This window comes from Mesocricetus auratus, unplaced genomic scaffold, assembly GCF_017639785.1.
Source record: "Mesocricetus auratus isolate SY011 unplaced genomic scaffold, BCM_Maur_2.0 Super-Scaffold_100026, whole genome shotgun sequence".
Classification (NCBI taxonomy): Eukaryota; Metazoa; Chordata; class Mammalia; order Rodentia; family Cricetidae; genus Mesocricetus; species Mesocricetus auratus.
The window spans coordinates 18536517-18557778 of record NW_024429207.1 but is presented as its reverse complement, the minus strand read 5'-3'; the positions used below and the strand labels follow the sequence as shown (position 1 = coordinate 18557778).

The window sequence follows — 21262 nt, the reverse complement described above, 5'->3', positions numbered from 1 at the left end:
AAATAGAAAGAAGGAAAAGAAAAGAAAGGGAGGGAGGGAAGGAGGGAGAGCCAGCAACAAACAGCCCATATGGTTAACGGAGAATGAAATGGCCTCATTAAACTTTTAAACTGAGAAAACATCAAAATGAGTCCTGATTGTTAAAGAATTTTGAAATTCTATAGGATATCTTGAAGCCAAATGCTGTAAATAAAAGAGCAACAATTATCCGTTTCAAAAGAATAAGCCAGGGGCAGTAGCCTGCAATCCTAGCAAGCAGGAAGTTAGAATTGGGAGGATCAGGAGTTCAAGGCCAGCCTAAGCTCCATGGGACCCTGTCTCAGCAAAACAAGGCAAGACAAAACCAGACCCAAATGACAGTTATGAGAGGCTGAGCAGCTTGTAGGAGGTTGCTGTGTCCCAGCTAGAGCCCCAGCTGCTTCATAGCATGGAGATGTAGAAAGGGAGCTGAAATTGGAGATCTCTTTCTACCAGTTCATACTAGTCCTGGAGAACTATTAACTCCTTCCAGGGACCCATGATCTACACCCCATCTCTAAAAGATCCACCACACTGTAGCTGAGGCCCCCAGCACATGAACTTCGGGGGACAGACTCAAGTTCATCCAACCATAGCATAGATATGAAAGGATTAAATAAACACAGGCACAGTGATTTTCCTGTCAGTACCCAACTGCAGTCCGGAGGGTAATAACCCCTAAAATGTAAGAGAGTCCCCATACGTGCACTTGAATAGAAAAAGTGTAACTGTAAGCAGAGTTCTGAAGACTGCATACCAGGAGGTCAAATGGCTTTGCAATAATTACCCCACCCCACAAAGGGCAACAACACAAAATTCGTCCACAGATGAATGAGTGAACAAAGTAATTATCACCTTGACACAAAATCCAGAATCACCTGGAAGATGGGACTCTGGATATGCCCAAGAGGGATTACCTTAATTGCATTAACTGCGGTGGCAAGGCCTGCCCACTGTGGGTGGCTCCGTTCCCTGGCTTCTCCTGGACTGTAACAGAGAAGGGGGAGGGGCTGAACAGAGCATGTAATCATGCTTCCATGCTTCCCTATGGTGGATGGATCCACCCAGCTGCTTCAAGCCTTCAAGTCCCTGCCAGGATGATCAGAATCTTGAACTATGAGCTAAATAAAAGAAACCATTTCTCCCTCAAGTTGCTTTAGTTAGAGTATTTATCACGGCAACAGGAAAATAAACTTAAGACAATTCAACGTCGGTTAAGGTTATTTACACATCTCTATTAACATGCCACAAATTATTCAACAGCCAGCTGGGAATGCAGCCTAACACGCATAAAATCTTGGACTCAAGATCACCTGTGCTCCATATTGAATATGGTGGCACACATTGTACCTGCTTTTGGAACGTGAAGACAAGAGGCTCAGGAGTTCAAGTTCATCACTGGCTGTTTATCAAGTTTAAGCCTAGACTGAGCTACCTGAGACCCTGTCTCCAAAAAAAGAAAAAAAAATCTCTAGACATGGTGTGTTAGTGCCAGCACTAGAAAGGAAGAGGCAGGAGGATCTCTGCGAGTTCCAGCACAGCCAATAGAAAGTGCTAAGTACATACATAAATGACAGATCAATTAAATTCAATGTCCCACACTAACTCACATGAATAAAAAAGGCCAGCTGGGTGGCGGTGGCGGCGGCACATGTCTTTAATCCCAGCACCCAAAGGTGGAACTCCAAAGGTGGATCTCTAAATTCCAGGCCAGCCTGGTCTACCAGAGCGTGTTCCACAACAGCCAGCTCCAGAGAGTAAGCCTGTCTGGGGGGAGGGGGACGACACTCACTCAGCCATTAATGATGGCCATCACTGTGTGACCCGCTCAGGACTGATGAAGAGAAGGGTGAGACTAGCTGCCTTGTGGCATGGTAGAGTTAACGACATGAAGCAACTTGCTCAGAACAGACGGGAGGGCGACCCCATCAATTAAAGCTCCTCTCAGCTGTACCCGGCTTCGCAGTCCTGACCACTGCCTCTAATTCTCTTATTGTTAACACACACTTGGTCACTACTGCCCAGGCCACTCATTGCGCTTCCTCCCCGGGGAAGTAAGACGTTCTAAGCCCGAGAGACTGAAAGCCAGCAGGATGGGAAACAGCCCTGCCTGGTATTTTCAAGAGAATGAAGCTTGAAATAAGTGCGGTCATGGAATAAATTACTTCAATGGGGTGTGAAGGAGGAGAAAAATTTATTTCTTTTTCTTATCTGAACAGCTTGCATGGCTTTCCATGCAGAGTTTGTTTGTTTCTAAGGAAAGATAAGAAAAAAGCTTAGCATGTTTGCTAACGTGACTGGTTGTGTGTCAATCACCTGTGCAACAGGACTGAGATGCTAATGGCATGGTCAGATGACAAAAATTCTTTTAAAAAATTCCCTAAATGTGTATCGTTTACTTCTTATTCTTTCAAAAACTACTAGGCAGGTGCAACTTCTCCCCGCTCTTTCTATTCGAAATTCTTTTTCCCCCCTATTTTACTTGCTGCATGAGAGTTTTGCCTACATGTGTTGTTTACCATGTGTGCCTGGTGCCTGTGGAGGCCAAGAGGGCACTAGATCTCCTGGAACTAGAGTTAGGAGAATTGTGAGCTGTGTGTGGTTACTAGGAACAGAACCCTGACCAGTCCCTGTTCACTTCCAACTTTAGGGCTCATGTCTCTGCCTGTTTAAATCTCAGATTTCCCTGAAGCCCGTCCCACTCACCTCCCTTCATTTCCAAGCCCATTCCCCACACATATCTCAATACCGTCCACTTACATCCGATCTCAAGTCATCATCCTACCCTTTCCTACCTTCCCCGGGGTCCTTCCAACTAGGCAGGATACGATGTCTCACTACGCACCTCTACATACCCAGAAAGGCCAAACCAATGCCAGGTGTCTGCCTGTCTTCAGCAAATACCATCGCTGCATCCCAGGGGGGTCTTTCGGGCTCCCCACTCATCAATGTTCTCCCTGCCATCTATCAACCTGAATCAAGGAATTCAGGAAGAGAAGGCATGCACTTATTTATTTGCCCAAGAGCTTCCAGTTACTCTCAGAAAGGCACCAGGGCACATAAAATTTCAGTTGCTTCACGAACTGGATGTGAATTCACACTCAAATACTGGTGAGAGCAGAAAATGCCAAAAGCAGGGCGAATTCCGCTCATGTCACAGACAGGATGAGTCAAGACAGAGCTTTCCATTGCATCTGCGAACTTCCTAGACTCACACTCAAACAACATGTGGGCCGGCCTGGTGGAGGGTGTGCTCCACAAAGTGTTCTGGTAACAATTAAGGAGGCCTGTGGGCTGGGGTTAATGATGACTGCCCTGCCCACACGAGGAGACCTGAGCTACACTCCTCAGGCTCTTGGTATGCTGTGGGCATCTGCAAAACATCCCCTCCTGGGAGCACAAGAACACCCTGACTGGCTTAGGAATGAATACTTATGGCGGCTTCCAAACTGGGGCTCCGTGTCCCATTCCCACGACTGCCTCACAGGGAGAGGCAGAAAGGGAATTTTCTTAAATACATGCACACCATGACCAATCCCAATATAAGGCATTGCTAGTTAAGTATAAGCTCCTGTGGGGCGGGAGATGGCTCAGCGGTTAAGAGCATTAGCTCCTCCACCAGAGGACCCAGGTTTGATTCCCAGCACCCACATGGAGGCTCACAACTGTCTGTAACTCCAGTTCCAAGGGATCCAACACCTTCACACAGACACACATGAAGGCAAAACACCAACGCACAGAAAAAGAGAAGACTTGGCAACATCCAATGTCTTTAAAAGAATGCATGCTCTTTGACCCAGAAATTCCGTGTCTAAAGACTTCAAGCTAAGGAAATCACAGTATACACAGTGTTTTAACTAGGAGCATGTACAGAACTATTTATACCAAAAGACTAGAAGCCAACGCCCAATAATAAGGAGTGGGCTAGACACATTTTAGGGCATATTCATTCTGTGACAGTTTGAAGAAAGGTGGCCACAGAACAACTCTGCTTGGTTTGAAATCAGGTGCCATGTTGTTTAGGACACCCCTCAAATACCCAAGAAGCAGGCCAAGGAGACGGATGAGGAAAACCTCTTTCACACACAGAGGAGCTGAAGGAAGTTGAGAAGCCAAAATTCAAAGACACAGGGAAGGGCCCCTGGCCACAGATAGAATTAAGAAATTTGGCAGAAGCATGACTTTAATCCCACGAGTCTGGAGGCAGAGGCAGGTGAATCTGAGTTCAAGGCTGTTAAGTTTCAAACCTGGAAGGGCGGTGGAGGGCCACGCCTTTAATCCCAGCACTCGGGAGGCAGAGGCAGGCGGATCTCTGTGAGTTCCAGGCCAGCCTGGTCTATATAGAGTGAGCCCCAGGACAGCCTCCAAAACAATACAGAGAAACCCTGTCTCGAAAAAAACGACAAAAAAGTTTCAGACCGACCATCAAGGACCTGACTGCTAGGTTCTCCCAGCATCCCTCGGTTCCTACCTGTTACAGGATGTGGATCGCAGCACACCCCTCCCTCTAGCCTGAACTCTGCAGCTCAGGGGCTGGGCTGCCCTTCCCCCAGAGGCTCTACCCTAGCTAATCCTGACATTGTGGCTGCCCCGCCCCTCTGGTACCTTTGGCCTGCTGGCTGCTGCACCAGGTTCCCCTCTCTTCTCCTTTCTCCCTTCCCCTCCCCCTCTCAGCCTGGTCACGTCCACTCTGGACTGTCCCACATGTCCCTGCCTCTGGCTGTGCTCTCCCACACATCTAAATAAACTTTCTCCTCCACCATACCTAGAAACAGTCATGTCCTTTTCTGTTTTTTATTCAGAGGCCAGCCTGGTCTACTAGAGCAAGTTCCAGAACTAAAAAAAAGAAACCCTGTCTCAAAAAAAAAACAAAAACAAAACAAAAAAAAAAAAACACCGCAATCTGGCAAAAAGCAGCAGTTCCCGGTGCTCGAGATGGCAGTGGCCCTCTTAGGCTCCCTTAAACCTCTAGACTCCCTGCTGTGACATCTTTGCCACCTAGAATGAAGTGCTGGGACTTCTTCCCCTTTTTTTCTGATGAGTGTGGACAGGGCAGAAGATTCAGAATGAAATCAAGGTCCCTTTAAATATAAGGAGTGAATGACTCCTGGATCTTGACACTGTCTATCCTGAGTATCAGATACATTATATAGCAAAAAATAATCACAGAATCTTGCTTCACAGTGGCTTACTTGTGGAAATAATTCCTACAAATTCTTATACAGGGACCAAAAAAAAAAAAGGCTCAAGTATCCTAACCTAAAGGTTTAGAAAGAGACACTACCTCAGGGCTTTCTTTCTCCAGAAAATTCCCTAAATTGTAGTGCTGAAACTGACTCAGCGGTATGAAGGTGGGAAGGGCATTTGCAGCAGGCTCCAGGGGGAAGACAGTGCAATTTCAACTTAGCAAGTGCAATTAATGCTTGTTAAGTCTGTAGACTCCCAGCCAGCACTAGACTGAATGGAGAGCCTGGATCAAACTGCCCCTCAGCCTGGTTTTCCCTATGAGAAGAGCGCTCTTTTTATACAAGGTAAGGCCACAGCAATAGGACGAAACATCTATGTCCAACGGTGTCCCGTGACATTACAAAAGACACAAGCAAACCTTAGTCCTACCTAGGTTTCCACCGCTGTAGTAAAACATCACAACCAAAAACAAGCTGGGGAGGAGAGGGCTAGGGCATAGTTTCAGTCAGAAAGGAAACGAGGGCAGGAACTGAGGCAGAACCCTGGAGGAATTGGAAGAATGCTGCTTACTACTGACTTGTCCTCCATGGCTTGGTGAGCCTTGCCTTGCCTTTTTTTTTGTTTGTTTGTTTGTTTGTTTTGTTTTGTTTTTCTTGGTTTTTCAAGACAGGGTTTCTCTGTGGCTTTGGAGGCTGTCCTGGAACTAGCTCTTGTAGACCAGGCTGGCCTTGAACCCACAGAGATCCGCTTGTCTCTGCCTCCCGAGTGCTGGGATTAAAGGCGTGCGCCACCACCGCCCGGCGAGCCTTGCTGTCTTATACCACCCAGGACCACCTGCTCAAGGGAGCCACTGTCCCCGGTTGCCCAGGCCCGCCCACAACAACCAATGATCAAGAAGATGCCCCACAGCCTTGCCTATAGCTCAATTCCCTGTTAAGGTGCCTCTTCCCAGATAATCTAGCCAGTGACAAATTGACTAAAACCAACCAGGACAGTCCCCACAGAGTTTTCTGGTTTAGTGGTTCCATTGTGCCCTCACTTACAACTTTCTTAAGTTTTAAAAACATTCAGGCCTGGGGTAACAGGCGGGTGGGAGAGACAATGTCTGCATTGGGTTCACACAGCAAACAAAACAAGGACTGTAAAGATGGTGCATGCCTTTAAGGCAGGGGACAGGCAGATCTCTGTGAGTTCAAGGCCAGCCTGATCTACAAAATAAATTCCAGGACAGCTAGGGCTGTGACACTGAGTAACCCCGGTGGGGGGGGGGGGACGACACACAACAGAAGGACGGACAAACTGAATTTCCAATGCTCTGTTTCTTTTAACAGCACTGCACTGGGCCTCACAGGTAAAACATAGTTTCCCTGTACAGTTAGCACACAAGTAAAACCCCTGTAGAATAGGAGATCCAAATAGCTGCTTTAATCTGATCTCTGCACTTACTGAGCTGTTAACTGTTAGATGCCAGGGAGAAATACTCCACATCCACCCACACATGCAGGCTGTGCACAAAACAGGATCAGCTGGCCTTCTTCTGAATGTAGCGACCAAAAAAACAAAGAAGCCTAAAAACATCCTCTACAAAGATGTTTGTCCTCTTCCGCTGAAAACTTAAAAAAAAAAATCCTGCTAAGACAAAACACTTAGCTAGTAACAGCCAGGACTGGACCGTATAGATTCTGATTTACCAGTGACTTCGAAGTGTGTGTGTGGTGGGGGGGGGGGTTCAGTATATGAAACCCACTGATTACAGAGTGCTACCATCGACTACAGACACACCTACTGCTACTATCGACTACAGACACACCTACTGCTACTATCGACTACAGACACACCTACTATGGGACAGTCAGTTCAGATGAAGAAAAAGATTGGACTGGGTTTTATTTGTGCAAGCACAGGATCTCACACTCCAGCCATCCTCCTGCCTCAGCTTCCTTAAGGCTGGGGTGACGTCTCCTGAACCAACACACCTGGCAAGAGCCCTTGTCTGCCCTCCCCTGTAAGCACTCTGACAGTCACCGGCTTTTAAAGCAAAAGTGAGAAACCACAGTAAAACCTGCATGCCTCTGGACAACAGGCAACCCATGCCTTTTTCCCCTCCTTGGGTTGCCAGACCCCACTTTTACATTTCTTGGGCTCTCACAGTGGGTGCCGCCTGGCGTGGCTGGGCACCAGACTCTAGAGCAGTGGTTCCCAACCTGTGAAACACCTTTGGCGGGAGTCACATTTCAGATACTTACATTACTACTCATAACAGTAGCAAAAGTACACTTAAGAATCAGCAAGGAAAGTGACTTTATGGTTGGGGTCACCACAATAGGAGGCACTGTATTGAAGGTGATAGCGTTAGGAAGGTTGAGAACTGCCACTGTGGAGGGTATTCACCAAGCAGATTCTAAGAGCTAAAGCCAGGAATTCCGAGTTCTGGTTTTCTGCAGAACCCCTCTCAAAGCACAAAGACTCAGGATGGGCTCTAAATAATCCTCCTGTTTACAGAGGGTCATTTCCGGCAGCCCGCTCACACCCACAGAGTCACACCCAATTCTCTAGGAGAGGCACTGGTTTGCTGGCCAACAACAAAAGTGAAACAAATGCAGGTAGGTAAACCAGGTCTAAGAAGCCTCCCAAAAACAAAAGGAAACTCCGAAGTCTAGGGCGCTCTGGGTTTTGCCCATTGTATTAAGATAATTTAACAAATAAAACAAAATCTAAGGGGTTAGCACTGAAAAGGCTGGCTGGCATTCTCTGCAAAGGGCCCACTAGGGATTTTTCTCAGCATCCGGTGTCACAGCTGGGAAAGTGGTAAGATGGGACTCACAACTCTTCCACACACAGCAGGCAACGTCTGCAGCGCCACCGTTCCCTTTTAGTTAAGGGAAGGGAGGGCTTGTAAGAGACTTACTTGTCCTCTGTCCCAGAGGGAACACAGAAAATGAGATCATAAAACTGAAGAGTAGTGGCAGGCTGGCCAAGAACTTACTTCTGTAAGAATACATAACTTTGGTTGTGAGATTATCAGGCAATGGATGACCAAGGGGCAACAAGAAACCGGACTTATACACAAATGAGGTCAATCCGAAGGCCAGCATTCCACTGCTTCGTTCAACTGCTCAATTAACAGATGGTTTCCTTCTGGTGATAAGTAAATGAGGAGGCACATTTCTTTAGTCCTGGGATATTATAGGCTCTGCTTCTCAAGGAGAAGCGAAAATAAAACAAAAAACAGACAAGTGGGTGCGGCCTGGGGAAGCTCCCTAAGGATTCCTTCACATGGGAACCCAGGTGCTTAAAGTCTGGCCCAGCCACCCAGAGTCAGAGTGACCCTGAACTTGTACCTCTTTGTAAGCAAAAGGAGTAAGTTAACACAGCTTGAGGCCAGGCTTAGCCAAAGGCTTCAAAGTGATGCTCCTTGCTAGAAATCACACCATGAGATTATAAACGTGTACTGCTCTCAAGGGCCAAAGTCACACCTGGCAAAATTTACCTGACTCTCCAACTACAGTAGTTATTTCATTCCAGCCATGCCTGCATTTCTGTAAGTGCAGCGGTGTTTAAGTGGACAAAAGGGAAGGATTCTTCATGTGTGAGAAAAGACTGCCTTCCCCAGCAAGGGATCAGTCATACACCATGCAAACAAAATCTCTGACTCAAAAGGGTGGGAAATGATAATTCTGGTTTCTGATGTCATCAAGGAGGGGGAATGTGAATCAGAGATACTCACCTAGAAGACAGAAAGAACTGAAACCTAATGTGAGTCTGGCATGGCTGCTCAGGCCTTGATTCCCAGCACCGGCAGGCAGAGGTAGGTGGATCTCTGTGAATTCAAGACCAGCCTAGTATACAGAATAAGTTCCAGAACAGCCAGGGCTACACAATAGACACACCTTGGGGATGGGGAAGGGGGCGGTTAACGAAAATAAAACATCTGGAAAGGGCTAAAAGGCTGTATAACAAACCATATGGCATATCACACAGACGTCTGTCTGTCTTTGGAAGGCACATCTGTGAGCATGGGCAGTTCTGGCCATTGCTCTAGGCTCTGGGTTCTTTTAGACATCAAATAAGACAGAAAGTTCCTGCTGCCAGAGTTCCATCAGAGGTACAAGGTAAGCAAGTTCAGTAGCACACAGAACACGTCAAGAGATTCCATCTGGAAAAGAAATGGATGACACAATGGTAGAAATGTGGGCTACTTCAAACTTGTAGGTCACAGGTCTCTTTCTGGGTGACACAGGGACTAAGTCTGGGATAAAGGTCAGGACTAACCTGTATGCACACAGACTGGCTGGCACCAAGGTAATGCGGCAGGAACGAGTTTGACAAATAGGCGTATCTAATGAGGACCCGAGGAACTAAAGCATCATCAGATGAGACTGGGATTCCCCGGAGGTAGGGGTCAGAGGTCAAGAAAGAACCACTCACGTGAACCTTGTCCGTCACTGGAAATTTTTTAAATTATTTTTATCTTATGTACATAGGTGTCTTACCTGCACATGTATGTATCTGTTGTGTGAAGGCTCCGGGAACTGGAGTTACAGACAGTTGTGAGCAGCCATGTGGGTGCTGGGAACTGGACCCAGGCCCTCTAGAAGAGCAGTCAGTGCTCTTAACTGCCAAGCCATCTCTCCAGCCCCCAGCCACTGGACATTTTTTAAGCTCCTACCAGTCAGCCGTAAAACCTCAGACAAATTAATTTCTCAGCATGCCTCGGTTTTCTTATCCCTGAACACAGCATAACAGCTCATTTCCTTTGTTAAAGAGTAACGTCAAAAAGCACCATGGTCTTACACAGACCCAAAAAAAAAAGCTATAATCTCAGCAGGTGAGGGGAGAGTGTCCATAGCTCAAGGGCAGCTTTGGCTACAAGTTGATTTAAAAGCCAGCCTGGGCACCAGTATCTTAAGAGTGGGGTGGAGCACAGTCTACCAGTGTCCACTTTGGACTAGCTATATACATGCTCAATCACTTAGCATGATCACAAGTGCTTTTTTTTTTTCCTCCAGAGACAAGGATTCTCTATATAGCTCTGGATGTCCTAGAACCCAGGTCTGTAAACCCATATGACCTCAAACTCAGAGATTCACCTGCCTCTGCCTCTCAAGTGCTGGGACTAAAGGCATGCACCACCACGCCCTGCCATCTAAGATTGGAAAGGAAATTTCGACCTCTCTGAGTATGACTCGCTCTAGCAATTCTGTGGCTCACTACTGGAAAAGTACTCAGTGATCCTAGGTCAAGTGGGAATTCAACTCAGAAGAATGGAGCCGGAGAGGGCTAAGTGAGAAGAACCACAGGTTACCCTGATAACCAAGGCTAGCCCCTACTCACGCAACAGCCAAGGGTCTGTAAGGGAGGTCCTGTCTTGCCCTCCCCCATTCTGGCCTACTAGAGGAAGACTAGATCCAATAACAGATGCCTTTGGAAACTCACACATCCTCAGTCTGGTAAATCACACATGCTGGGTAAGGCAATTACACCTCCACAGCACTTCCCCTCTGAGCACAAAGGAAACTCTGCTACTTCAGTAATAAGATAGCACTCTGCGCTTGTCCCCAGCGGCCCCAAGTATGCAGCCTTGAGGTGGCAAAGAGGCGTTTTCACAAAATGAGATTCTGCAGAGTCAAGGACAAAATCATCTGTAGGATTTCTCTTGGGAGCACGCTAGCCACTGGCCAGCATTATCTACCAGGTGACATAAAGGAATTCGGGGGGATGGGAGGGCCCTCATCATTAAGATTCTTTCACTCCTGAAAACTAAGGGCTAATTGAAGGTGGGAGTTTAAGACTTGAGGAGACAGACCTCTCTATCCTGAGATGCTCGGATTTCTCAGACCTTTGCAAAACCCCAGGTGCTGTCAGGATTAAACTAGGCTGCCTAAGCATTTCTTTTGCCTTTTAAATTGGTGCAACAATACTGCATTACAAGCTGAAATCCTGGCCTCTCTTCCTGGTGTGACCCTCATTTCTTCCTGCCATTTCTTTCTCCTCTTGGCTATGCATTAATATGCATCATAATGGCTGCAGTGGGGTTAGACATTGCAAGAAATGCAACCACATGTTGTTGTCTTTTTGTTGTTGTTGTTGTTGTTTTGAGACAGGGTTTCTCTGTGTAAAATCCCTAGCTGTCCAGGAACTTTTTAGACCAGGCTGGCCTCGGAACTCAAAAGATCCAGCTGCTCTGCCTCCCGAATGCTGGGATCAAAAGGCAGGTGCCACGGATGCCTTGTTTTCTTTTTAATTCCTTCCCAGGACTGTTTTCCAGTGGACACTTAGCACAGTACCAAACAAAACAAGATAGCAAGCCTGAGAGGAAGTGAGTAAATAGGACCCACAGAACATATGGCCTTGGGCAACCAATGCTCAACTCAAGCCTCTCTAGATTGTGTGATAGCTTGGTCTTCAAAAAAAAAAAAAGACTACAAGTATGCGAACTGATGACAAATATAGGGAGAAAAAACAAACTCCTTGAATTTGGTGAAAGTAAAAAAAAAAAGCATAATCCCAGCACTTGGGAGGCAGAGGCAGGCGGATCTCTGTGAGTTCGAGGCCAGCCTGGTCTACAGAGCAAGTTCCAGGACAGCCTCCAAAGCCACAGAGAAACCCTGTCTCGAAAAACCCAAAAAAAAAAAAAAAAAAAAAAGCATGAGAAATACTATATATACCTAGACATTTCTGACTCCTCCTCCCCCTAGCTGATAAAGATAGCAATTTTCTAAGTAATACAGCTTATGTATTAAAATTAGTCCTTCTTCCCTGAGAACTTCCAAGTCCCGCCTCCCCCCTTTCCCCAGAAGTCTTTTCTCTTTCCTTGCTTTTCATCACAAGGTTTTCCCAGGGACTGGAATTCCATTTTCTGAACATTCACCCACATGACACACAGTTCCAGCTACCAAGCTGTATGTGGACTGTTCTGAAAAACCCTATGCTAACGTCCGGCCTATTCTGTGCACCCCAATCGCAGCAGCATCACTCCTAACTGTCCTGTGCCCAGTTTACACTTCCACAAACCAACCACCATTTATCTGGTCATCCAAAGGAGAACCCAAAAAAGAACCCTTAGCTTCCTCTCCAGCATACTTCAGACCTGGACTCTGCAGCAGGGGCCTCACTGATTCTTCCGAAGCTGGCTGTGTGTGTGTGTCCTACCCTACCCCTGGCCCTTCAGCAGGTGACAGAGGCCCCTCTCCCAGCTCTCCCAGCTCAGAAAGCAACTGCTCCCATCCCATGCTGGCCAATGTCTGCTCTAAGCTTACCGGCTTCCTTTCTGGCTTTGCTTGCTCCTTCCCAGAACATTCACACGGCCTTCCTTGCCTCTCATCTTTCACCCTCCGTCTTCCTCGCAGGTCAAAGACTTCAGATTCAGTTCAACTCCTGACCTCTTTTCCCATCACCCTCTCAGGAGTAGGCTGGTTTCCGGTTCAAACCACCTCAACCTTGCTGGCATGCTTTATTAAACCTGCTCGTTTGTGCGCACCTAATTGCCCTGGTCAGTTAGTCACTCTTCATATTGCCTCAGTTGCCTGTCCATAAATCGGACACACAAACACCTGCATCAGCTGGATGTAGTGGGTTACACCTGTAATCCAGCACTCAAGAGGTTGACATGGGAGAGCATCCTGTGTGCCAGGACAGTCTGGCGTAAATAGCAAGACTGTCTCAAACACACACACACACACACACACACACACACACACACACACACACACACAAGAAGGAAGAGGAGGAGGAGGAAGAAGAAAAAGATTAAAAAAAAAAACAGCCCACAGAAAAAAACTAAGCAAGATTTAGGATTGTGAAGATTGGGTGCGGGACTGGGGGCACTGGGGGGCCTGGTGGGGAGGGCGGGGAGGAGAGGTAGGAGAGGGAGCTGGGATTGACATGTGAAACAAGCTTGTTTCTAATTTAAATTTTAAAAAAAGATTTAGGATTGGCCAGGTTTAGAGGTTTATGATTTAATCTCAGCACTGAGGAGGCAGAGGCAGGAGGATCTCTAGGAGTTCAAGGCCAGCTTTGTGTACATAGCAAGTTCCTGGCCAGCCAACCTCAGCTACACAATGAGACCCTGTTTCTCCACATGAATAAGCATTAGTGACTACTGTTTCTTTAGTAAATGTATAAAAATATTCCTGAAATTCTTAAAGGGTGATTCTGGTAGTTCTGTGATTTGTAAACCGGGCAACTTCATTATCATAAATTCAAGCGCATATCAATCCTTCAGTCTGCTTCAAGTTCCAGGTCACATCAAGCAACCCTCACCTTCTCTGATACACACAAACACTGCATTAAAGTTGTTCAAAACAGTCTCCTGGTGCACATTAAAGATGGGAGATGTGTGTGCGAAGTTATACGGGTTACCCTCATAGAAGCTCATGTCAGGCTCTGGCAAGGGTAGGGCCTTATCAGCATAGCATCAATTTAAAGACCTGGTCCTCTGCAGGCTTCCAGTCCACTCTTGCTCTGGCTGTTAAGGTTCATTATTCTCATTCCTTGCGAAGTTTTTACTTGGACCAAAGCAAGTACTGTTCGAGAGGGATATTTGCATTCCCTTTCCACTGCCCCCAGGCAGACACTAAGGTGCCAAATGAAACTGAACACAAACATTCCAAAGTGGCTGTCACACAGAGCAGACTTGTTTGGGAATGGGGTGGAGGGGTGCGGGGAGGGGGGGGGGTGCACACTCCCTGCTCTTCCACCTGGATAAGACTTCCGGAAGTCCATGACCAGAAGGTCAAAAAAAGGAGTTCCACAGGAGAACCCCAATTCTATTGGTGAGAATCCAGCAGCAAATGTATCCGATGGACTCACCTGCACCATTGAGTACTACAGGTGAGAAAGACCATTTCCCAACAGGTGGGGTCCCGACCCTTTGAAATCTCTAGTAGACGAAGGACTCTCAGTAGTAAGCAGGTAGCTGCCATGCGTGTTTCCAAATTCTATACTTACAAGGATTGTATGTGTGCATATTGCTGCATTCGTGGGCTTGTGCGGGGCATGGGTCTGGCGTGGGGAAGTCTGACCACCAGGAATCCCGTTAGATGGCATGCATCTCTTCTGCAAAACTACATGACATCAGACGATGATGGTCCAGGAGCTAAGCGGAGATAACAAAGAACTTCCTGGGGAACTAATGCCTCCATGGATGGGGGGGGGGGACAACACAAAAAACAGGGGTTACAGCTTGAAGCCTGCTCAGCTCGGGCCAGAACAGAGGAAGAGATTGGTAGAAGGGTTCTCAGAGCCATATTAGAACAATCCCGAGTGTCAAGTGTGAACTTTTGTTCTGTGGAGATCAGAGCGCAAAGATTTGGGATATCATGGGACCCAGTGGCACGGCGTCATGCTGGACTGAGAAAGGGCATCAGAACGTGGGAGGGCGGCTGAGGCTCGCTAACATGGTCCACATGGCCCGGCATGGAAGGAGGAGATGAAGCTCATGATGAAAGGCCTGAGGAGCAGGACAGGCCTGAGCCCCGCCCAAGTCAGGCTCCTAAGCCAAACTGAACTCCACCAACCTGATGGTCTGTTACACCTGTGTGGATCACGAAAGAATTTAACAACATCTTCAAAGCCACAAGGCTTCGCGTCACTTGCTCACATAGTCTCTTTGGAAACGCAGAAGAAAGCAATTCACAAAGATATGAATGTAATCCATCGATTACATCCATCTCATCTATATTTGGTTTTACATACACAGCTACCATTAAAGAATTTGAAAAGCATGGTGGGAGGGTTACATGGGAGGGTTTGGGGGGAGGAAAGGAAAAAGGGGAATGAGGTAATCATATTATAATCTTTAAAAATGTTTAAAAATTATTAAAGCTTGAAAACTCCTGTTTGCTCAACAAAAACACAGTCCTCAGGATGTCTGGAGCATGGCTCTTGCCTAAAATTTTCCAGGAAACAGTGGCCTGGAGGGACCCTGCCTTCAGATTTTTAGTTTCCAGACCCCTCTATTGTTATTATATATATTACATACACAAAAACAATTCTTATAAATGTACGTTTCAAAGAACATATCCTTTAAAGGCTGTATAACATTCCTAAGGAATTATAATGATTTGCTTAGCAAATTCCCGTTTGTTGAAGTTCCTGAGAATTTTTGACATCATAACTGCCATAATCACTCCTAGAAAGACATTGTACTACCACCCATTTCCTTAGAGTGAGCTCTTAACAATGCGGGTACTAAATCAAAGGGCCAGAGCATGTTTTGATGGCCCCTGCCAAAACTCAGAACCACAGCCCTGATTTCATTATTGTCATGTTCCCAGTTTATTGTCCCAGCTCGAACACTAAATCAGGCAGAAAACAGTCTGAGAAGTCACCTCCAGAAAAGCCTCCACCTCTACCAAAGGATCAAGCCAGAGCACTTCGAGCAGAAAGCACTTCTAGGCACCACCAGCTTACCAGAGAAACCACTTTTGGCAAAGTAACCTAAAATGAAGGCTACACTGGCAGTGCTCTTCAGATATCATTCCACCATGAGGTCACATTTCCACCCAAATCACCGTCACCAACTCCTGCTCCATGACCGAAATGAGTTTACTACGTTAGATTTGGTTTGCAACAATAGGTTAGATTGTACAAAACTGTGCCCGGTCCTTCCAGAAGCCGTGTCCAGTAATCTCAATGTGCAATGAGAACCAGTGGGTTTCTACACCACTGACATTCCCTTTCCACTATGCCAACTGTTTAAAAAAAAAAAAACCAACAACTTATGACCCCAATGCTTTGGCACAATATTAAGCACTCTAAAAGTTCTGAAGTAAAAATTGCATGACCCTCTCAAGATCTGACTTGATGCGATTTCTGCCAAACATCTCAATCAATGCTGCAACTCGGCCAACTCTTGCCTCTCTCTGATTTAATTACTACCCCTTACACTGCTTTCCCAGAACTGAGATGTATTTTAAACTGCTTCAACATAAGGTCATCCACCTAAGGAGTACCCAAAGACATGAATGAAACTAAAAATACAACAAAAGGACACGTTTATCTCATTTCTTACACTATGCAGCCCTGACTGGTCTTGCTATGTAGACTAGGCTGGACTCAGACTCAGAGAGATCCGCCTGCTTCTGACTTACAAAATGAAGGAAATCATCACCAGCTAAGAACTTTTGTTTCAAAGTGAAGCCTTGCTATGTAGCTTTGTATAAGGTTGACTTCTGAATTGTAAAGTGATGAAAGAAATAATCCAACACAATGCACATACACCAAATCCTTGCAACTCTCAGGTCCCAGTAAGATTGACAACTGGTTGTTCTTGCAGAAAAACTTGCAAAAAGCATACACAACACACTGAAAGCCAGATGTATTGTCTCTTACACAGCTGCCAAGTCTGAACATCAGCCTCCGTTTTATGTTCTATGCAAAGCTGCACAGATTCTCAAAAACTTTTCAACCACAGAAAAGATGTAAATATTTTTCCTAAATCCTGAACTTTCCATCCTACACAACTGTATCCACGTGAACATATGAGCAGTGTCATGATTGTAGAATAAGACATTAAGAGATTAAACACACTGAATGATAGATAGGAGGACCTGGTTTCAAACATAGAAAGGAAAACAAAAGCCTTGAATTAACTCTCCAGTGTAGGAAAAAGTCTACACCCATGGTGATCTATGAGATAGTGTTTTCTACTAGTAATTGGTGGACTCACTTTAACAATTCAGTCCAATAGTCACCGGAAATTACAACAGGCACATTCTTCTTCTCTTGTCTTCATGTATGTATACATGGTGTGTGTGTGTGTGTGTGTGTGTGTGTGTGTGTGTGTGTGTGTGTGTGTGTGCCTGTGTGCTGTTTACTCTGAGGCTTTTCAATGCATCTGCACAACTTCTGATCCACTGGGTGGGCAGAGAATGGGTCTACTGTTGTGGTTTTGTATAATGACAAGCATATTAATAGGACTCACCAAATACTGTATTTTACTTGTGGCTTTCAGGGCTATGGGGGGAAAAAAGCCTAGGAGTTTTTCAAACACCAAGCAGACACGAAGATCAGAGAATTATAATAAAATTAATTACCTGGGTCACTCACAATTTTCTCTCCCTGCATTTCTATTGTACTAGCCCGGTGTGACAGTAAATGCCTCAATCCCAGGGGTTCAAAGCCTGACTATGTGACTTGGGAAACCCTGACAGAGTATCTAGTGAGAGTGTCTGCCTGGCACGACTTGGTCCTGGGTTCATTTCTTGGGGGGGGGCAAGACACCACAAATAACTAAAGCTCATTTCTCATGGAGCATGTATTATACACTCCAAATCTACAAACTTCCTACTCCTCTTACTGCTTAAATAACAACTGCTTTGCTAAAAAAGATAAGCACAACTTCTGGAATAGCATGCCATTCCTACCTGACAAAGAACACTCAGTGCAACACAGCAAAATCAGGCAGATGACTGCACCAATGTGGTCCATTACTAGATGGGATCACCCTGAGGGGCCTTAACACTGGAAACATCAGCAGCTAAGATGATCTAGACAACTCTGACTTGCCATGATATTTAGGCCAAGTGGACATGGGATTTGGAGATAAACCTATTCGTTATCTACCAAAACCTTAAAAAAATAAAACTTTGGGGGTGTGTTGCCTCCAAAAATCATTTTAAAAGGACCAAACTTTGGTGTTTTTGTTGCTGCTACGAGCTTTTTCCCAGCTGCAACTTTTCTGAACCGGATGAAGGAAGAAAATATGGTTTTATAGGATCCATCCTTTAGCAGGGATAAGGGTACTGCGGATCTGAAATGAGTTATTACCTCGTTGTGTTCATTAAAGCAGGCCAAATTCCCAGCAATTTCTTAAAAAGCAAACGGGCATTTTTTTTTTATGTTTAACTTGTCAGGAAATAAACTGAGAAGCAGCCGGAACTTGCAGCTGGCTTCCCGGCTCTGCTGTTATAAAACGGTACAAACAAAACTTCCCAAAGTAATACTTGCTGATAAAATGGGTAATTTCTTCAGGTGGGGAGGTGGTTGTCAGGTTTCTTCAATTCCCTCAATCCTAAAGTGCACCACCCTACAACTGTGGTGAGTAAAATCTTACTCTGCGTTGTTTTGCATAAGTTTGGGTATCTTCTGTCTTCCCCATTTAAACAGTTCCCATTTTACCAGTGGAGAGTTTACATAGGTCAGAGAGATGGGTGGATGTATGAACTCTTTCTTAATGTTTGGTTTCAGTCTCGGTATCTTAGCTTGCACACGGTGAGAATGTCTCAACATTCTCACAATCCTAAGCGCTTCAGAGTGAGTTTATGTTGTATTCATCCTCCTCATTAGGATATAATTTACCTGCAAGAACACTTTTTATGAAACAGTGGGTTGGGCCGTGTCTACTTCTACACACTCAATTCTGGGAGACCTTAAAAAGATAAATACAACTTCTTGGACCTCCAGATAAGCCACCTGCAGGAGTGAAGGTCCGGGCCCGACACCACAAAACCGACAAAACTCATGAGTCCCACGCACGCTCCATCCACACATAGTACAAGTGTTTTCAGTAAGAAACGCACCACAGCCGCAACTCGTTTTTAATCATCATTCCAAGTGTGCCACATAAAGTTGTGATTTTCCTATGAAAACTCGCTCCATGCGCCTTTGCTTTGGGGAACCCAAAGCTTTTAGCCCTAGTTATTTTAACCGCCCCCCGCCAGCCCCCGACCCCATTCCACATCGCCCAGGTTCGGCAGGGGTCTTCGACTCATCGGAGAAGAATGCGGCTGCAGAGTTATCTATTAATCCAAAATGTCTCAGCTAGGAAGATATTTCACCCAGCACTTTTAACAGCGAAAGGGAGGGAGAGGAGCTGGGGTCGGAAGTATCTTTTAACCAGAACTTTCCCAGAGTTTCTTCCTTCAACCATGCCTCCCTCCGACTTCCAGCAACAGCCGCAGAACCCAAATCTTGACCCTCCCCCGATCCCAATCATCTGAGGTCACCCGGGAGTCAGCTCTCAATTCCGCTTTTAACATCCCGGGTAGACAAAGCTGAGCATTCTACTTTAAAAAGTCTCGGGAAAGTCCTACAAAGTTATGCAATGGGAGGCACGCGGACGCGCGTGGACACAGCCCCGCGCCCTCGGGACGCCGAGTCCCGTGGCGCACAGCCCCCCTTCCGCGCGCACCCCATGCGCCCCGAGCCCCCCAACAGACCCCCCTCGGTACCTCCTCCTCCTGAAGGTTGGCCTCGCTCGGGGTGTTCTCCTTCTCGGCTTTGCCTCCGCCGTTCATCTTCCCGGTCCTTCGTCGCCGCGCGGGGCTGGGGCGCGGGGCTCAGGCGAGGGCGCGCTCGCCCGCTTGCTACCTTCCCCCGGGCGGACGGGCGGGCAGGCGAGCTGCGGGGCTGGAGCCGGGCGGTGCAGCGAGGAGCCGGGGCGGGCGGGGACCTCCGAGAGGCCGGGCGAGCCCCGGAGTCCGGACGCGGCCGAGGCGGAGGAGGCGAGGCGGCGGGCGCAGTTGGGACCGGAGCCGCCGAGGGCGCGCTGCTGGCAGGCTCTGGGCAGCGGGGCCGCACGCAGCGCGCTTTCTCTCGCCTTCCACCCTCCTCCCCTCCCCTCCCTTCCCTCCCCTCCTCCCTCCGCCCTCCCTGGACGTGCGCGGCCGGCCGCAGCCCTGAGGGACGCTGCTCGGGACCGCGAAGCCCCCCGCGGGAGGAGGGGCACTGGGCGGAGCGGTCGACCCCAGGGGCCGGCTGGACTGGGGGGGGTCATCGGGGTCACGAGGCCGAGGGGACGGCGGGAGGAAGATCGGGTCCACCCTGTCTCTCTCCAGACCCCGCGTCCCTGCTGGCCGGTGTGCGTGGGCTTAGACAGGGGTCGCGGGCCGGGGACCAAGACTGCTTGTGGGGGGTGCACAGAGGGGGTACTGGGGCGTGCTACTTTTTGCTTGCTTTTCACGACGGATGTGAACCTCCCTCCTCCTTGGCAGCACCCGCTGAGACTCGGTGCTTCCCGAGCTGAAAGGTGACAGGCACGAGGGACAGCCTACCACCGAACCCCGCTTTTGCAGGGCACGGCTTGCAACCCCATCGCCAGCGCCGGAGTCCGACGAACCCTCCCTAGCCTTCCCGCTCGCCCGTTATCGCTCTCCAAGGCTTCCGGCCGCCCCTGTTCAGACTCGCACAGCCGGCACCAGACTGTTCTGGAATCGTTTTGTTTACTTCACTCTTTGGAGAGCCCCTTCCTGGAATACAAGACCGTGCCCCGTTTATCTTTGTCACCTCGCCACTAGTTAAGTAGGCTACCTGGAGCATAGCAGGCAGGCAGTCGGTGTCTTTCTTGTTGGCTGAGTGTCCCTCACTGCCCCTCAAAGGTCAGGACATTTATCTCTGGAGAATCAAAGTAATTGCCCAACCCCGGAATGACCGCATAGCTTCCGTTTCCTCATCGGAGAAACGGGAGAAAATTTATGTACATATATCTCAGGGTTTCAGAGATTATAGATGGGGCAAGCGCAACAACCCTCCTCTCCCAGCACTCATTCTTGCACAACTACGGTTTACAATAGGCGGAAGCTAGCATTATTATTAAGGAAGTTTCCATTTTCCTGGTCCTACAGGACTTTTCCAACAATAGATCCCGTAAACTTCTTTGACTAGTATGGGCAGATATTTAAGACCCCCACTATCAAAGGGTTGTGCCTGTCTCTCCGAGGAACTTTGTCTGGCATGCCGCACCAATCACGGTTTCTCATTTATGTCTTGGTTTAACTGTTTATCTCTTTCTCACCGCTCGACATTCTTCACCCTTTCTGCTTTGAGTGCTGTTGGGGGTGGGGTAGAGGCGGGGTGGGGGTGGGGTGGGAGCTGAAGATAAGGGCCCTGCCTTCAGGCAGTTGAAAGTAGTGTTGTGGAGACAAGATACCCCAAACAACTCCAAGGCAACATAACCGCTGAATCCTGGTTCAAATTATAAAAAAAGCAAGCTGCACGCAACATTTTTCTTTTGTTTCTAAAGGCGTTGTGACGTGAAAATCCATAGTGATACTTAACTTTTAATTCGGGGTTGTTTTTTTAAGGGATCTGGAGATGTGGGAAAGTTTCTAGGAGA

The 21262-nt window shown here is 47.4% G+C and overlaps 1 protein-coding gene across 6 annotated transcripts in view; it reads right to left on the bottom strand.

Moving 5' to 3' along the window:
- Nucleotides 1-20481, bottom strand: part of Rbpms (RNA binding protein, mRNA processing factor) — a 143392-nt gene extending 122911 nt beyond the window's left edge. For 2 of the 6 annotated variants that reach the window (XR_001196247.3, XM_005066614.4), the window contains exon 1: nucleotides 19380-19721. Coding sequence is in view for 4 of the 6 variants with exons in the window: in XM_005066614.4 (XP_005066671.1) it covers nucleotides 19380-19445 (66 nt within the window). In the remaining 2 variants the exon portion in view is untranslated. Of the gene's footprint in view, nucleotides 1-19379; nucleotides 19739-20457 lie in introns of those variants that run through there. The other 4 variants (XR_002382109.2, XM_040731860.1, XM_021225165.2 and 1 more) reach the window with 4 other exon arrangements.
- Nucleotides 20482-21262: the final 781 nt, after the last annotated feature.